This window comes from Corvus moneduloides, chromosome 24 (genome assembly GCF_009650955.1).
Source record: "Corvus moneduloides isolate bCorMon1 chromosome 24, bCorMon1.pri, whole genome shotgun sequence".
Classification (NCBI taxonomy): Eukaryota; Metazoa; Chordata; class Aves; order Passeriformes; family Corvidae; genus Corvus; species Corvus moneduloides.
Window position 1 is genome coordinate 2,882,035 of NC_045499.1, and position 17,706 is coordinate 2,899,740.

The 17,706-nt window shown below is 55.0% G+C and overlaps 1 protein-coding gene across 3 annotated transcripts; it reads left to right on the forward strand.

Annotated features, from left to right (window-relative positions):
- On the forward strand, positions 1 to 16,288 carry RAB44 (RAB44, member RAS oncogene family). 3 transcript variants are annotated; one of them, XM_032133383.1, is made up of 17 exons: positions 1 to 293; positions 1,592 to 1,879; positions 1,975 to 2,089; positions 2,330 to 2,501; positions 2,774 to 2,917; positions 3,259 to 3,349; positions 3,465 to 3,560; positions 3,876 to 4,063; positions 4,431 to 4,479; positions 4,808 to 4,902; positions 5,371 to 6,500; positions 11,403 to 11,951; positions 12,434 to 12,515; positions 12,850 to 12,964; positions 13,639 to 13,740; positions 14,574 to 14,650; positions 15,097 to 16,288. In XM_032133383.1, exons 2-17 carry the CDS (start codon positions 1,670 to 1,672, stop codon positions 15,182 to 15,184), a joined length of 3,303 nt encoding a protein of 1,100 aa, XP_031989274.1. In that variant the 5' UTR covers positions 1 to 293; positions 1,592 to 1,669; the 3' UTR covers positions 15,185 to 16,288. The 3 variants fall into 3 exon arrangements, with proteins under 3 accessions (XP_031989274.1, XP_031989276.1, XP_031989273.1); XM_032133385.1 differs by having other exon boundaries at positions 3 to 293; positions 5,371 to 5,765; XM_032133382.1 differs by lacking the exons at positions 1 to 293; positions 1,592 to 1,879; positions 1,975 to 2,089; ... (6 more) ...; positions 4,808 to 4,902; positions 5,371 to 6,500 and having other exon boundaries at positions 8,846 to 11,951.
- The last annotated feature ends 1,418 nt before the right edge of the window (positions 16,289 to 17,706 follow it).

Here is a 17,706-nt window from a genome sequence, read left to right on the forward strand (position 1 = left end):
TGGCACTGGCAGTGCCTTTGCAGAGCTGCCCTGGGATCTGGGGAGTTTGTGGGGACGGTGACCCTCTGGCTGGGTCCTTCCCACAGCCCACTTGCAACGCAGCAAACAGGAAATGTGTGAGCACCGGCAGTTGAGTGTCACCGAGAACGGAAAGCGCCTTGGGTAAGAGAGATGAGAGCCGGGGCACGGGGCCGCTCCAGCGCCCTCGGCGTGGGACCAGCGTCGCTCTGACCTGGGGAGCCCCTCGGCCTCGAGTGCCCCAACCCTGAGCATCCCTCTCGGCCGTGGGAAGGGTGAGTCCTGCTGCTCTGGGGACAGCTTGGGCATTACCTTAAGAAATAGAAAAGTGAGGGAAATGAGGGGTTTTTCTTGCTGTTGATGATCCAAGGGGGTTTTTCCTTGGGGGGGACTGTGGCTGGAAGCCCCTGTCTGATGGCTGGGAGCAGTGCAGGGTGTTGTGGAGGGAGGCAGGACTCTGGCAGCTGGTGATGCCATGGGGGCCCTGCTTTGCTGGGGGGCACAATTCCCATCCCATCCCATCCCATCCCATCCCATCCCATCCCATCCCCCCTACTTGTTCAGTGCCTCCCTCGTGCTGTGGGCTCAGCTCACCTGCCCTGAGGCTGGGACAGGTAACCAGGGGGTTCCCCATGCCTTAAACAACCTCCCTGCCCCCCAGAGCTCCCACTTGTGCTGTCTTAGAGGCTGGGACCACCAGACGGGTGTTTCTGGTCTTGTGGGACTCCAGCAACTCCACAAAACCCTCTTGCTTTAAGGAATTTGGGCTGGTTTTGGGGCCTGTTCCCACATTTCTGATGCACACTGGGATTTAGCAGGATCTGTTTCCCATGGCAAAAGGAAGGGGGCAGAGGGCTGGAGAAGCCAGGTCTCCCCGGGCTGGGAGGGGAGAGCTGGGCTCAGCCAGATCGAGCACAGCCCTGGCTCTGCGTCACCACTCCCCACGGCTGTGGTTTCCTTCCCTTGGAGTTTCAGCTTTGCCACGCAAAGAACAGCCCCTCTTGGGGATGGCACAGTGGCTGTGGGTGTCACGACCACCCAGCCAGGCCCCAGGTCAGGCCCCACAAGCCTGGGCGAGCAGCAGCGTGGTGGAAACCTCCTGAGGCCTCATGTCCTCTGCCCGGAGCTGACTCACAGCTGTGAAAACTGGGGGAGGAATTTTAAAAGCTGCTGCTGAGCTGTGAGAAGGGAGGTGGAAACCAGCACGTCTTTCTCAGACCTCCAGCACCGCCTTGGCTGGTCCTTTGCTGGTGTCACCTCCTGCTGTGTCACCTCCAGGGTGGCCCTTGCTGGTGCTGGTGCCCTGTGCATCCTCCACAGCCTGGGGAGAACATGGGGAGATTTGGGATGGGCTCTTGGCTGGTGGCAGCTGGGTGGCAGCTGGGCTGGGAGCCCCTGGGATGGCCAGGGGAGCAGCCTTTGCCGCTGCAGATCCAGGCTCCGTTCGCACCGTGCAATCGGAGATAAGGGTTGCCCTTCCTGTTGCCAAACCCTCCTCAGCAATCGGGTTTTAGGCCCTTGACAGCAGCAAAATGAATTTCCAACTTGGTCCCTCTCTGCTGTGTCCCACCAGGCCAGAGCAAAGGTCTCCAGTGAGGAGAGGGCCGAGGCTCAGCACCCACCGGTTCCCTGCCAGGCCGGAGCCGGGGCCATGTCCGAGCGCCGGGCAGCCACCAAGGGCCGGCGCTTGGGCTCCAGCCGGCGCAAGCAGCTGCGTGAGGGCTCTGGGGAGGCCCCAGCACCAGCACCTGGCCCAAGTGAGGAGCCACCGTGGGCATCTGAAATCGTGCAGAGGGTGCAGCAATTCCTCAGTGACAGGGACACGGAGCAGGCAGGAGTCATCACCCGCTCGGATGTGCAGGTGAGGATGGGGCTGTCACCTGGGGTCCAGCACTGCCTGGGTGACTGAACATGGTGTGATGGGTGGGTTTTTACCCTGGCTTGCTTTGGTTTTAGAAATTGCAGGAGGAAGGTTTCCCGTGCAGCAGGGAGGAGCTGGAGCTTGTGTTCGATGGGCTGGATGCCGCTGGCACCGGGCGCTTGGGCACAGAGGAGTTCCTGGCCGGGCTCCGTAAGTGCAGCCCGGGCTCATCCTGGGCACAGTCCTGGTGCTCTCCTGGGGGGTGTGAAATGCTGCCCTTGCTGTGTGGCACAGGATGAATCGTCCCCACGCCCAGGTCTCACCCTACGGCTCACCTGGTGCAGGGTCCTGTTGTGCCGCTTTGTTGAAGCCGTGGAGGGGGAAGTGTTGGGGTTTGAGCTTTGCTGTTGCCCCGGCTGGGCACTGAGGATTTGGGATATCTGTCAGCAGGGCAGTTCCTGAGCTCCCACAAAGCTGCCAGGGAGCACCGGCGGCGGAAGACAGCGTCCCGGAGGGTCCGGCTGGTCCTCCCCACCCCGGCACTGGAAGCGGGGGACAGCGAGGAGCGCAGACACTTCGCTGCCTTTATGGAGCAGCTGGGCACTGACAACGTCTCTGAAGAGTAAGTGCCCTGCTTGGCACCCATGGGTGTCCTGCAGGATGGGTAGAGGGGAAAAGGCTTGGGGCAGGAGATCCCCACACAGGCAGGGAGCCCAGAAATGCCTTGGTGGTGCCCTTGGCCCAAGCACAGGAGCAGGGAACAAGGTCACAGCGACCCCAATGCTCATCCGTCCCCACACACCTCAGAAAGTGTGAGTTGAATGACTCAGCTGGCCTGGATTTGGGGGTTCGGGGGGGGGGGGTGCTCACCCCAAAACTCCCCTCTCCCTGCAGACAGGAGATCTGGCAGCTCTGGGTGAAGCTCCGGCAGGATGAGCCCCAGCTCCTGGACAACCTGGAGGACTTCCTGGCCAAGATGAGGCACCGCATCCAAGAAGCCAGGAGCGAGAAGGAGGCTTTGGAGCTGACTCTGAACAAGTGAGTCACCCCAGGATAGTGCATAGAGATAGGACAGGAGGCATGGGGACAGGGATGGGCCCTGAAGGGCCACCCCAGCCGTGCAGAGGAACCTGGCTGCTTTCACCATATCCACCAGCGGCCGGAGCAGCGGTTTTGCTGATGTTTGGGGTCGGGCTCCCTCTACAGTCATGGATGGGATGGCAAAAGAGCCGGACTCGGACTGCCGGACACATCCGTGCTGGGTGCGGTGTGGCACACCCAGCCGCAGCCTGAGGCTCCCGCGGGCACTGCGGGGTCCCAGGGACCTGCACTCCCTGCAGCGGGGTCTCACCCCCGCCCCGGCCCTGCTGTCACCACAGGCGTGTGGCCGAGCACGACAAGGACGTGCAGCAGCTCTGCGAGGTCCTGGAGCAGCAGATCCAGCAGGAACAGCTGCGGCTGCAGCAGCAGGTGGGTCACTGCTGCTCCTCTCCCCTCGCTGTCCCTGCCGGGGGGACCCAGCACCCCAAACCCCCTCGGCAGCTTCTGATGGATGAGTGGGTGCCAATGTCTTGTGCCGTCCCAGAGCATGGCCCGGAGCCACCAGCACGGTGAGGAGCTGCGGCGAGTGCTGGATGCCAGCGAGAGGGAGGTGCAGCGCTTGGTCACGGCGCAGATGGAGGTGGGCTGGCCCCAACCCCCCCTTTGTGTGTTAGGGGTCTCTGGGCTGTGCTGTAACAACCCCACGGTGATGCACAGCTGATCCCGGTGTGTCCCTGCCAGCCCTGGCTGCAGGTTGTCACACAGGAGCCTCCACACCGCATTTGCCACCTCCATCCCACACTCCCCTCCATCCCCAGAGGACACGAGTTGAGTTTCCCACCCACCATCCTCGGGGGGGGGGGGCATAATTCAGCCCCGGGTCTAGAGGAGATGGTTTTTAATTAATTAATGGGGATTTGGGCGGGCTGTGAGCATCCTGGTTGCCATCCCACAGCTGGAGCGGCGCTGCCGCAGCCTCCACAGCTCCCAGCAAGCCACCAGCACGGAAAACCGGCAGCTGGAGGAGAGCAACCGGGCACTGGAGCATCACCTGCAGCACCTGCACCAGCAGCTGCAGCAGACCCAGGACCACCTGAGGACAATGAGGGCTACAGTGGTTTGGGAGCACACAGGGCAGCCCGGGTGAGTAGCTCAGTCACCATGTGTCGCTCACGTATCCCCATATTTGTCATTTCCTCCTGGATACGGAACGAGTCGGATGGGCCTCAGCCCCACGGTGCTTCAGTGCTATCCACAGTCCAGGTTCATCACGGTTTGGTGTGCAAAGCATCAGAGAAGAAGGCAGGACTATCAGCACCACGCACTGAATGTGTTCCTGGAGGGCAGTGCCAGAGAAATGGGGGTGTCCTTCACCCAGGAGGGCTCAATAGGACTGATCCAAGGGTTGTGGGTTTTGCTGACTATCACTACCCTGACAACCCTGGTGCAGGGGTGGATGTGGTGAAGAGGATGGAGTTCCTGTTCCGACCCTTGTGCTCTGTGTTTGCAGGGACAGAGTGGTGGCAGAGTTACCCATCGAGGTGCCAATGTCCCCACAGGTACTCCAGCAGGGTGTGTGGGGACAGGACAGGGGGGCAGTGTTCCAGGGCCTTGTGCTGTTCTGTTTGGAACTGCTGGGGAGCCCAAGGGCACAGGGTGCTCCTGCAGCACTGCCTCCCCTAAAAGCTTTCTCAAACGGGGTTGGTGCAGATATTTGGGAAGGGAGGGGGTTGCAGCACCTTACTTCTGGTACCCCCAAGATTTTGGGTGGGTACAGCTGGATTCCTCCAGCATTTCAGGGAATTTCAGAGAACTCCACAGCGTTTCGGGTGGATATTCTCCCTCACTGAGTGTTTCTCTCTCCTCTTCCCACCCTGTTTCCTGCAGCTGAGTCCTGGGAAGAGCGAGAAGTTCCGCTCCGAGATGCGGATCAGGCTGGGATCCCAGAGCGACGAAAGCAAAGCCAAGAGCACCCACAAAGTGTAAGGGGTCCTGCTGCTCCCGTGTGTGCCCTTGGTGTCTGTGAGCTGGGGCTGAGCCCCAGGCCCTCCCTCCACCCTCCCCAGGCAAACAATCATATTTCATCCTTTTAAGACTCCTCTCCCACCCACTCATCTCTCACCCTGGAGATCACATCTCTTATCCCAGCGCATCGCTCCCTTGGCTCAGGAACTTGCTGTACCTGGATGAGAGTTGTCTTTTCCTGTCTGATAATGCCAGTATGGGTACTGGGAAGAGGCCAGGATACGGCCCCGGGTCTGGCTGCCTGCGTGTGCATCCCCCTTTCCTGTGTGAACTCCAAGCGCACCCAGAGGGGAAATAAAATCCAGTTTGGAGAGGGGTGGGGTGAGGCTGTAGATCAGACACCCTCTGGGGCTGACTGGGGATGGGAGGGAGCTGGAGCCTCACCTGGGAGCTGGTTCATTGATCCCATTTTCTGCCCTTTCCAGGGTTTGGGAAATGCTGCCAGCAGAAATAAACCTTTCAGGAGCCCCAGGGAAAGCAAGTTCTGCAGAAGAGGACCCCTTCCCAGAATCTCTGAAAGAGGAAGCTTTCTCTGACCAAAGCTCTTTGCTAAGAGAGATGAATGATGCAATAGCAGCTCTGAGCAAACATCTGAAGGCACAGGCACCGGGTGCACCCCCTGCCCTGGCAGACGCTCCCTGTCACCCCTGGGACAACATTGAGCCCCAAACGGGGCCAGAGGCAGCCACAGCCCATGAAACAACCCCTGGGGTCCTGCAGGAGACCCTCCCTGGCCACAGCCATCACGAGCTGCTTGAAGGAGACCTGCAAGAGGGACCAGCCACAGCTGAGCTTCGTGCTCCGGATGTGACACAGGCTGGTGCGTCCACAGGAGCCGGGCACTGCATGGCTCAGGAGCCAGGGGCAGAGCAGGGAGAGAACCCAGAGGAGGCACAGAAGATGTTATTCCTGCAAGGAAAGGGTGCTGGTGTGGAGATGGTGCTAAATGTGGCTGAGCATCTGGGAGAGAGCACGAAGGCAGGAGAGCAGGTGCCGATGGAGGTGGAGGGAGCAGGGTGGCTGCAGGAAAAAACAGGTGGGAAAAAACCACAGCTCCTGGGAGAAGCTGAGGAAGTAGAGATAAGCCAAAGAGAAAATTTGGAGGCAGGTCTGGGGCCACCTGAGGCTGGGCAGGAAGGTGTGGCAGTGGGACAGTGCCTTGCCGTGGATGAGCTCCAGCCAGGCAGGACTCTGGGTCAATGTGTGCAGGCCCCAAGCATGGCGCTGCAGCAATGGGCTGACCCGGCATCAGGGCTCCCTGAGAAACTGGAAACTGAGCTGGGAGAGCACCTGGAGCCAGAGCCACCATCCTGGAGTGAGGCACAAGTGGAGGCAGCTCATGGGGATGGTGTCCCTGAGGTGGCAGTGGCTCCTGGCCTGGCAGCGCTGGATGAGGAGCGTGCCAGTCTGGAGGTGCAGCCCCAGGGAGAGACTGCGGATTCTGAAGTGCTGGAAGTGCTGCCAGCCCGAGCTGAGCATGCAGGGAGCAGCAGAGCTGGGAGCGAGGAAGAGGAGGTGGAGGAAGCAGGGCCCAGGGAGGCAGAGCAGCTGCAGGGTGAGTGTGCCAGGGGAGGTGCAGGGCAGGGAGGGAGTGTGGGCGCTCAGGAGCCACTGGCAGCGGCTGTGCTACCCACGCACAGCCAGGAAGGAGGAGTGGGAACAGATGTGAAACTGATGGAGGCCCAGAGCAGCACCAGCATGGAGCTGCTGGCAGAGGTGGAGGCAGATCTGCAGGTCTCGAATGAGGCTGGATCCCCAGGGGTACAGCAGGGAGCAGGTGTGGATCCAGGTGTGCCACTGGAGGACAAACCAGAGTTAGGGCTGGGAGAAGAAATGGGGGCTGCTGCAGTGCACAGGGAGGGTCCTTCCCCAGAACAAACACCTGTGGGCAGCCCAGACTTGTGTGGGCTGTTCCCAGTTAAGTCTCAGGCACTGGAACTGGTGGAGGCAGAGCTGCAGCTCTGCGGGGGTCTCAGCCCAAAAACCCCCCAGGGAGGGGAGGGTGGAAGAGCTACTGATCTCCAAGAGAATGAGGCACAAGAGGATGGGGCACAAGAGCAAGGTGAGCATGGGCTGCCACACGAGCCAGAGCCTCAACCCAGTGGGGTGACCTTGGGTCAGGGAGAGGGGGCTGGTGCAGGTCTACAACCAGGGGAAGAGGCTGAAAGCCTGGGCAGTGTTGAGCACCAGAGCAGTGGTGCCAATGTGCAGCTGGTTGCAGAGGGGGATGAGCTCAGACTGACCCTGGGAGGGAGCACAGAGGCAGATCTGCAGCTCCTGGGTGAGACTGAATCCTCAGGGACAGAGCAGGGAGGGAGATTGGATCCAGATGAGCAGCCCCTGGATCAGGAGGATAAAGCAGAGTTAGTGGAAGTGGAGGCAGAGGATGCCCAGGCAGATCTGCATCTGTCAGAGGGTCTCAGCTCAGGGGTCCCACAGGGAAGAGAAATTGGAACAGATGTTCGGATCGAGGAGGAGGAGGATGGGGCACAAGGACAGGGTGAGCATGGGCTACTACACGAGCCTGTGCTTGATCTGCAGGGATCAGGAGTTGAGCACAGTGAAGGAGCTGATGAAAACATGCAAGCACAGGAAGAGGCTGAAAGCGTGGACACTACTGAGGACCCGAGCCATGGTGCCAATGTGCAGCTGGTTGCAGAGAGGGATGAGCTCAGACTGACCCTGGGAGGGAGCACAGAGGCAGATCTGCAGCTCCTGGGTGAGGTTGGATCCCCAGGGACAGAGCAGGGAGGGAGACTGGATCCAGATGAGCAGCCCCTGGATCAGGAGGATAAAGCAGAGTTAGTGGAAGTGGAGGCAGAGGATGCCCAGGCAGATCTGCAGCTGTGGGGGGGACCCAGCTCAGGGGCTCCATGGGGAGGGGAGGGTGGAAGAGCTGTTCAGATTGAGGAGGATGAAGAAGAGGACGTGGCACAAGAGCAAGGTGAGCATGGGCTGCCACACGAGCCAGAGCCTCATCCCAGTGGGGTGACCTTGGGTCAGGGAGAGGGGGCTGGTGCAGGTCTACAACCAGGGGAAGAGGCTGAAAGCCTGGGCAGTGTTGAGCACCAGAGCAGTGGTGCCAATGTGCAGCTGGTTGCAGAGGGGGATGAGCTCAGACTGACCCTGGGAGGGAGCACAGAGGCAGATCTGCAGCTCCTGGGTGAGGCTGGATCCCCAGGGACAGAGCAGGGAGGGAGATTGGATCCAGATGAGCAGCCCCTGGATCAGGAGGATAAAGCAGGGTTAGTGGAAGTGGAAGCAGAGGATGCCCAGGCAGATCTGCATCTGTCAGAGGGTCTCAGCTCAGGAGTCCCACAGGGAGGAGAAATTGGAACAAATGTTTGGATCGAGGAGGAGGAGGATGGGGCACAAGGAAAGGGTGAGGGTGAGCTGCCACACGAGCCTGTGCTTGATCTGCAGGGATCAGGAGCTGAGCATAGTGAAGGAGCTGATGAAAACATGCAAGCACAGGAAGAGGCTGAAAGCCTGGACACTACTGAGGATCAGAGCCGTGGTGCCAATGTGCAGCTGATTGCAGAGGGGGATGAACTCAAATCAGCCTCAGGAGAAAGCACAGAGGCACAGTGGCAGGCCTTAAAGCAGACTGACTCCCTGGGAACAGAGCAGGGAGGGAGTGTGGATCCAGATGTGCAGCCCCTGGATCAGGCTGATAGAGAAGATGTTTTGGAAACGGAAGTAGAGGATGCCCAGTCAGATCTGCAGCTGTGTGGGGGACTCAGCTCAGGAGTTCCACGGGGAGGGGAGAGTAGAACAGCTGTTCAGATTGAGGAGGAGGAGGAGGAGGATGGGGCACAAGGACAGGGTGAGCATGGGCTGCCTCATGAGCCTGTGCTTGATCTGCAGGGATCAGGGGTCAGGCAGGGAGAGGGGGCTGATGAAAACATGCAAGCACAGGAAGAGGCTGAAAGCCTGGACACTACTGAGGACCAGAGCCGTGGTGCCAATGTGCAGCTGATTGCAGAGGGGGATGAACTCAAATCAGCCTCAGGAGAAAGCACAGAGGCACAGTGGCAGGCCTTAAAGCAGACTGACTCCCTGGGAACAGAGCAGGGAGGGAGTGTGGATCCAGATGTGCAGCCCCTGGATCAGGTGGATAAAGCAGAGTTAGTGGAAGTGGAGGCAGAGGACTCCTGCACAGACACTCAGCTGTGTGGGGGTCTCAGCCCAGAAAGCCCCCAGGGAGAGGGGGACCGTGCAGCTGTGCAGCTCAGGGATGGGGCTGCAGACTGGGGACAGGTACAGAGTGGGCGTGAGCTGGTGCAGGAGCTTGTGCCTCACCCCTCTGGAGTGACCATGAGACAGAGAAGGGGGACAGATGCAGGTGTGCAGCCAGTGGAGGAGGTGGTAATCCTGCCCACAGTGGGAGATCAGAGCAGTGGTGCCAATGTGCAGCTGGTTGCAGAGGGGGATGAGCTCAGACTGACCCTGGGAGGGAGCACAGAGGCAGATCTGCAGCTCCTGGGTGAGGTTGGATCCCCAGGAACAGAGCAGGGAGGGAGACTGGATCCAGATGAGCAGCCCCTGGATCAGGAGGATAAAGCAGAGTTAGTGGAAGTGGAGGCAGAGGATGCCCAGGCAGATCTGCAGCTGTGTGGGGGACTCAGCTCAGGAGTTCCACAGGGAGGAGAAATTGGAACAAATGTTCGGATCGAGGAGGAGGAGGATGGGGCACAAGGAAAGGGTGAGGATGGGCTGCCACACGAGCCTGTGCTTGATCTGCAGAGATCAGGAGTTGAGCACAGTGAAGGAGCTGATGAAAACATGCAAGCACAGGAAGAGGCTGAAAGCGTGGACACTACTGAGGATCAGAGCCGTGGTGCCAATGTGCAGCTGGTTGCAGAGGGGGATGAACTCAAATCAGCCTCAGGAGAAAGCACAGAGGCACAGTGGCAGGCCTTAAAGCAGACTGACTCCCTGGGAACAGAGCAGGGAGGGAGTGTGGATCCAGATGTGCAGCCCCTGGATCAGGTGGATAAAGCAGAGTTAGTGGAAGTGGAGGCAGAGGACCCCTGCACAGACACTCAGCTGTGTGGGGGTCTCAGCCCAGAAAGCCCCCAGGGAGAGGGGGACCGTGCAGCTGTGCAGCTCAGGGATGGGGCTGCAGACTGGGGACAGGTACAGAGTGGGCGTGAGCTGGTGCAGGAGCTTGTGCCTCACCCCTCTGGAGTGACCATGAGACAGAGAAGGGGGACAGATGCAGGTGTGCAGCCAGTGGAGGAGGTGGTAATCCTGCCCACAGTGGGAGATCAGAGCAGTGGTGCCAATGTGCAGCTGGTTGCAGAGGGGGATGAGCTCAGACTGACCCTGGGAGGGAGCACAGAGGCAGATCTGCAGCTCCTGGGTGAGGCTGAATCCCCAGGGACAGAGCAGGGAGGGAGACTGGATCCAGATGAGCAGCCCCTGGATCAGGAGGATAAAGCAGAGTTAGTGGAAGTGGAGGCAGAGGATGCCCAGGCAGATCTGCAGCTGTGTGGGGGACCCAGCTCAGGGGCTCCATGGGGAGGGGAGGGTGGAGGAGCTGTTCAGATTGAGGAGGATGAAGAAGAGGACGTGGCACAAGAGCAAGGTGAGCATGGGCTGCCACACGAGCCAGAGCCTCATCCCAGTGGGGTGACCTTGGGTCAGGGAGAGGGGGCTGGTGCAGGTCTACAACCAGGGGAAGAGGCTGAAAGCCTGGGCAGTGTTGAGCACCAGAGCAGTGGTGCCAATGTGCAGCTGGTTGCAGAAGCACAAGTGCAAAGAGAGCACGGTCTGCCACAGGAGTCTGCGCTTGATCCAGCAGGAGAACGAGGCAAACAGGGACGGGGGGCTGGTGCAGGAGTACAACCACAGGAGGCGGCTGAAAGCCTGGACACACTGGAGGCCCAGAGCACTGGTGCTGATGTGCAGCTGTTCACAGAACAGCACGAGTCCAAAGCAGGCTCAGGAGGGAGCACAGAGGCAGATCTGACACCTCTGAGTGTAGCTGGGATGTGGGAAGGGGAGCAGAGCTGGACTCCAGGTTTGGAGGCAGGTCTGGGTGCATCTCCCACTGCAAACCTGCAGGAAGGAGCTGCTGCTGCATATGTGCCCCCTCCAACTGAGCCTGCTTTGTGTCCTGAGCCTGTCACTGCTGCAGAGGGCCCTGCTCTCCAAGCAAAACCGGGAACATATGTTGGTCCTGAGGGGCAGATTCTGGAGTCACAGGAATTATTGCAGGGAGAGAGGGCTCCTGCAGAGGAGAAGCCTCTGGATGGAGCTCATGGTCTGGAAGTGGCACAGGGAGAGAGGCTGGAGGCAGGGGCGAGGAATGTAGTGAAAACTCAGGGTCTAGGACTAAACCAGGGCCACGATGACGCTGTGCCAGCATTGGCCTCCCTGTTCTCTGAGGTGCCGTTACAAATCAACACCCTAAAGCTGGAAACGATGATGCAGGAGGATGTTCTCATTCCAGATGTGTGGCGGCTTTGTGCTCCGGGACAGGCAACCCCAAGGGAGCTTCAGGAGCAGGTTTCAGCACAGGGACATGAGGGGAGGCTTCACACGGTGGCCCCGCGGCCGGAGGGGGAGACAGAACCCGCGATGGAACCGGAGCACAGAGCTGCCAGACCTGCCGAGCCTCCAAAGCAAGAGGTGTCACCAGCATCAACCCTGCACGTGACAGTGCCACCAGAAGATGCTGGGAGTGATCAGCTGGGGATGGTCCTCAGAGATAACTCACTGGGGCAAGGGCAGCTCTTAGGAGAACAGAGCAAAGACCTCAGTGTTGACCAACAAGAGGAGATGCAAGAGTTTGGTCAGAAAGTGAGCCAGGAAGGTGAGCCCAGCCTAGGGGCTGTGACTGCAGGTGGGGCAGGAGGCCCAAGGAGTTGTCCTAAAGCTCCCCTGGATCCAGACCACCTCTACAATGTGCTGTTCGTTGGGGACTCCCACGTGGGCAAAACATCGTTCCTGTACCGTTTGCACGCCGACACCTTCAACCCCCACCTCGCCGCCACAGTGGGTAGGTCTCCTCCAGCCCTTCTCCAAGCACTCGCTTGGATCACCACTGCAATTCCCTTTCCTCCACCTCACAAGCTGCTGGTGACTATCACATGCCTGTTACAGCTCATGCCAAGTGTGTTGTACAACCTCTCCCCAGGGGCCAACCAGAACCACCAACTCCCCACGCCTGGATGCTCATGGGCAGGAAATGCTGCTCCTCCTCGTCCTTCCTAGAGCACCAATGACAGCGGCCCAGTGCTTTCCCCTCTGCTTTGCCTTTCAGCTCCATTCTCCTCTCTTCACCAACCTGGTTTTATTCATCATGAGATGAGAGACCTTCCCAAAATCCAGCCATTGAACATCTAAAAGCTAGAGGTTCCCTTGGGACCAACCCCTGGAGCTGCTGCCTCAGACCACCCTGCCCCATGTGTCTTCTCCATCCATCTTCTGTCACAGGGCAGAACTCTACAGTATCAAAATATCCTCTTTTGTGTCTTCCAGGACTGGATTATCAGATCAAAAACCTCGTTGTGGATAACAAGCGCTTTGCTCTCCGCCTGTGGGACTCAGCTGGTCAGGAAAGGTGAGGTGCTGTGCTGCTTAAGGACATGACCTGGGGTTTTCTTTTTCCTGGTAGTTTAGGGGCAATGAATATTCTTGGCTTTGCTAAGCAAAGGTGGGGTTGCTCAAGGAGGGACTCTGTACAGTATGTGATCTGATAAAACATAATAAAGGAAGTAATTAAGATAAAACTGGCACTCAGGCTGTTCCTATGGTCCCTGCCATCAGGACAAGAGCCAAATCCGGGGTTTGCCTGTTTTGTAGACCCACATTCCCACCTTTTCCACTAGGATTTCACATCACTCCTAGGCAGAACCTCCTTAGACCATAGTAGTGACCATCTGAAATGCCCACAGGTACCACAGCATGACCAAGCAGTTCTTCCGGAAGGCGGACGGGGTGGTGCTGATGTACGACATCACCTCCGAGTACTCCTTCTCCGACGTGCGCTACTGGCTCAGCTGCATCCAGGTGGGTGAGGTCCCGAGCTCTTGGGATGATAGGAGTGGCCAAGCCCTTTGGAAAGGGTATTCCGCATTGCTTTGGTTATAAAATAATTTTTCTTGGAGGATTTAAGTCAGATACAGACAATTTTCACAAGTCTGCAGCGTTTCCCAGGGTAATTTGTTGGTAGCACTGGTCAGCTCTTAAACAATTAAAAACTAGTGAAGAGGAATGGAAAATGTTGGAAGTGATGGTGCTTTTACATCAAGAATAGTCCACTTTGAGTCCTGGGAAATGGGAGGTGATTCAAGGCTTATTAAAAACTTCTTGTCAGAGATTTCCAATTGACACAAAGTCAGTGTTTAAAAATGCTGAAGCAAAATAGCATCTTGCCTTTCTCAGTGCCTTTAAATCCCAGCCAGAGCATCTTCAGAGGGCTGCTGAAGTTGAGCACAAAGTGAATTCATTACAAGGGTAACTCATCCAGTTTTCTGCCCTGCTAATAGACATGGACAGATGATTTAAGAGGAAAAAAATAATTTCTTAAATGCTGTTGAACTTATTTAAGAATTTAAAGTTCTGTTATTAGTCCAAATCAATGGGTCAGTCGTGGCATTCCAGGATATGTGTAGACAGTATGGCCAGCTGGGATTCAAGGAAGATTTTGAAGCTGTCCTGTTCTTCCCCTCTTTATCACTCAGGAAGCAGCAGAGGATGGAGTTGCTGTTCTGCTTCTCGGGAACAAAACCGACTGTGCTGCCCAGAGACAGGTCCCTACGAAGGAGGGTGAATGCCTGGCCAAGGTAGGTGGTGAAGCACAGCCACCCATGCAAGGCAGGGACAGCTAAAGATGAACACCACCAGCCTGAGGAGCTGGAGAAAGGGGAAAGCCCTTAATTTACCCCTCATGCATAGGCAGCCAGCAAAGCGCTCTCTGAACCCACCTCTCACCCTTCCCTGCCTTGCTTTCCCTTTGCCACTTTAATTCTGCCCCAGCACCATCCCAGTAAATTGGTTTATGGAACTGGATTTGTAAATTAAAACATTTTCAGCTCTGCTTATCTTTGCTGTGAAGTGTTCAGTATGTTCCCAGCACCATCAAAACAATAAAACCACTGAGCACTATCCTGGTTTAAAGATACTGAAATGATCAAAGTTTAATTAATCTCTTCAAATATAGATGGCTAATAAAAGTTAGGTGAGGAGAATGAGAAGAATCTCACCTTTAATGACTTAATTTTAGACTTATGGGATTTGGGCCAGAATCCATGGGCCAGTTTTACAAATGGAGATGATGGATAGATGCTTATTATCCCAAACTGGTCACTGTCAGGCACAAAAGAGTTGGGAACATCTAGGTATGTCTCTCTCTGTGTTCACTCCCATAACCAGAGGGCATCACAAATTCTTCTGTCTGCAGTGTCAGCCTTTTCCTTGGTATTAAAAGTTAGTGTCGTAGCAACCAGAAAAACTGGATTTCACCCTCATGTTCCAGTAAATAAGTTATTGAGGTATTTGTTTCCTTGATTCCCTCCTGTTTTCCCTTGGCTGTGACTGTCCCATGGCTGTTTATTCCCACATTAAGCTATTCCAGTGCAAGAACATTACATTTCTATTCGGGGTCTGTGTCTTCCAGGAGCATCAGCTCATGTTTTACGAGTGCAGCGCTGCCTCAGGCCACAACGTCTTCGAGTCCATGGTCAGCTTCGTCAGGTGAGGCGTGTACTTGGATTTTCCAGCTGTCCTCAGTTTAATGGGCTCCCTCCCTGCTTTTTTAACTCCAAATACTGGGATGTCACTGTCACCAGAGACTCCATGCCCAAATGCCAGGGAAAACTCAGGGCAGCATGTGCGGGGATGAGCACTCAGCACTGGCCTAACTTGTCTCCTGAACAACCAGCATTGCAAGGAGATGAATGAAACCCTTTTTGGGATGCTGCTGATTTCTCCCTGGCTTGACTGAAACAAGTTCTGTCTGTGATTTGATTTAGGTCAGCATTTTTAGCAGCGTCCACAGCTCTTGGATCACGCGGAACTGGAAGGATCCTGACTCCTTTCAGCCGTGCTGAGCCTCTTGTACCAAGGCTTGTCAAGACACACAGCACAACAATACAAAATATGGGGGAAATACCCAGCTAATTTGCTTCCTTTTCTCCCAGGTTGCTCAAAGCTCGTGAAGATGAATTGAAAAATAAGGCAGAAGAAGTACCAAAGGCACCCCAGAAGAAAAAAGGCTGCTGCTGGTGATGGACAGACCCCCCACACTGATCTGAAACTGCAGCAACAGCCAGAAAAACATAAAAATAGCCCTTGGACACCTTCTCTCTCCCCGTGTGTCGTCCTTGCCTGATCTTCCTTGGATGCTGAGAGCAAAAGCTGCTGTGGGGAACTCCCTGCCATTCCCCCAGAGCACACCAGCCCTCCAAAATACTTCTTGGGGAACTTCACCCCTTTCTTTTGGAGACCAAAAACAGGCCAAGGAAAGAGTAGAAAAGGAACCCAGATGAGTCTGAGATGCTGGAAGGATATGGGAAGCAGCAGGGACTAAACCCAAGCCTTGGGATAGAAGAAATGAAAACCTGGAGCCATCCAAGTGTATAAAACAAGGGGGTTTAGTGCTGTTGGTGCTCTGGGCTGCGGGGACTTCTGCTCTGGCTTTGCAATCTGATTGGATTTGATCAGGAACAATGAGATATTCAGTGTATCCTAAATGCACTTAAGTCTCTCCAATTAGACAAGGTAAAGCTAATTTTTCCCTTCCCAGGTTTATCCTGCCAGTGAGCTGTGATGGGGCTTGACAGAAACTACTGAATATTTTTCTCAAAATAAATTCAAAAGCCCCAAGAGCACGTCCAGGATAATAAGAAGATAAATGCTTGCAAGAGGTTTTTTCATTGTGTTGTCCCCAAAGCAGAGTTCTTGACTATTGCAGCAAATCTGAGGCTGGGCAGAGAAGAACAAGCTGCTGCATCCTGCCCTTCTGCTCTTTGTGAAGTAACTGAATTGGTTTTAAATCCAGCCTGAAAATCTGAATAAGCACATGTCCCAATTTCAAGGGTTTTTAAAAAAATCTTTTTACAACTTGATTGAATCATACTTTTGCAGGAAAAAAAGGACATACAGACTAAATAAATCAGAATACAAGCGCTATATTTTAGTATTTTATATGTTCCATGTAAATTCCCAGCAGTTCAACAGGTGTATTTAAAGGCTGTGCTTATGTGCAGAGTTCGGGGAAATAATTCTGCCTAGTTGGATTTGCTTTTTGTTGCCGTTATTATTTATACGTAAATAATGGCAAAGCTTAATAGTAGACAGTTTGTGCTTTAGAAAAATAAAGTGACAACAGGAGTTGGGTTTCTAGTAACACTATATATTTTCATATATAATCATATATATTTTTATATATATCAGCTTCACCAGCCAGGGTCCAACTTTACAGCGACTCTGGAATATCTCAGTCTTTTAGGGATGATTTATTTCCCCTGAACACCCCAATTTATCACTCCACTACCTCTGTATCCTAAGTCTCCATCTCTCGTGTCTCCCCCCAGCCTACCTCAAGTCATTTTCCTTTGACCCCATCATTAAAACACTTTATTTTCTTAATTCAATATATTTAATGCTCCCATTCCCAGTCCATCCCCCTTTACCATATTTCTTTGTATAATATTTTTAGTGATGGAGCAGTTCCTCAGGAAAGATCTATGTGGCTCAGCTCAGAGCTGTGCCTGGGTTTGGTATTTGGGATATCTGGAATAGCTTTTTCTTACTGTTTGGGACCCTCTTTGCTATTTCTTCTTTTATTTTAAAATAATATAAATCCAAGTGTACTTTGCAAATTCGATCCATTATAGGAGAAGCACCATTTCAGCCTGATCAACCCATAAACTTCTTTTTACTGGGTCTGTTCCCCATGCAAAGCCACCCATCAGATCAGCTTTTCCCTTTGCCTAAATATGCTGGGATTGCACATGGAAGATGCTGCTTGGCCGAGTGGCAGCAGGGTTGTGCAAGAAAAGGTTTTATTTGATTCCAAAATGAAGAGTTGAGGCCGTGGAGGCTGAATTTTCCCATTAGATGGCAGCAGCTGCAGCAATTCCTCCCCACTGCAATATTGCTGCTGCAGGGAAGGACCAGGGAGCTCGAACAGGGCCCAAAGCAGGAGCTGAAAAACAAAAGGCTCCTCAGAACAGCAGGCAGAAAGAAATGTCTGTCTTCCCCTGGGAATCATCTCTAGAAAAAAGGATGGAGTTTGTGCCCAAAGCATGAGTTACTCCCCTCCAAACCTCCCCACCCAAACTTGGAAATTAATTTCTCATTGCCAGGCTGGGAGAAACACCAGGAAGGTAATAAATCACATTGGAAAACACGGGCTGCATGTTGCACTTGAAAGCATCTTTCACCTTTAATAATTCACATCCCAGCAAACATTCCCACTCTGGGATCAAAGGCACTGCTCCTTTGCAAGCCATTAAACGCCTGCACGAGTATTTGGAGGAGGATCAAGGCCTGGGATATTAATAGCAAGAGGGAAATGCATATTTGTTTGGACCACAGGATTTTTTTTTAAAATCAGGTGGTTTCCTTTTAAGCTGTTTGTAATTCCTCAAGGCGCTCTGCAAGAATTAGAGGAGCTGCCTCAGCCAAGCCAAGATTGGGAAGATCTCGGATACCAGCCCAAACTCAGCAGGCATTTACCACCATCCTGCTGGGATGAATCCACCTTGGAAGCTGAGAACCCACACGAGCTTCTGACAAGTTGGAAC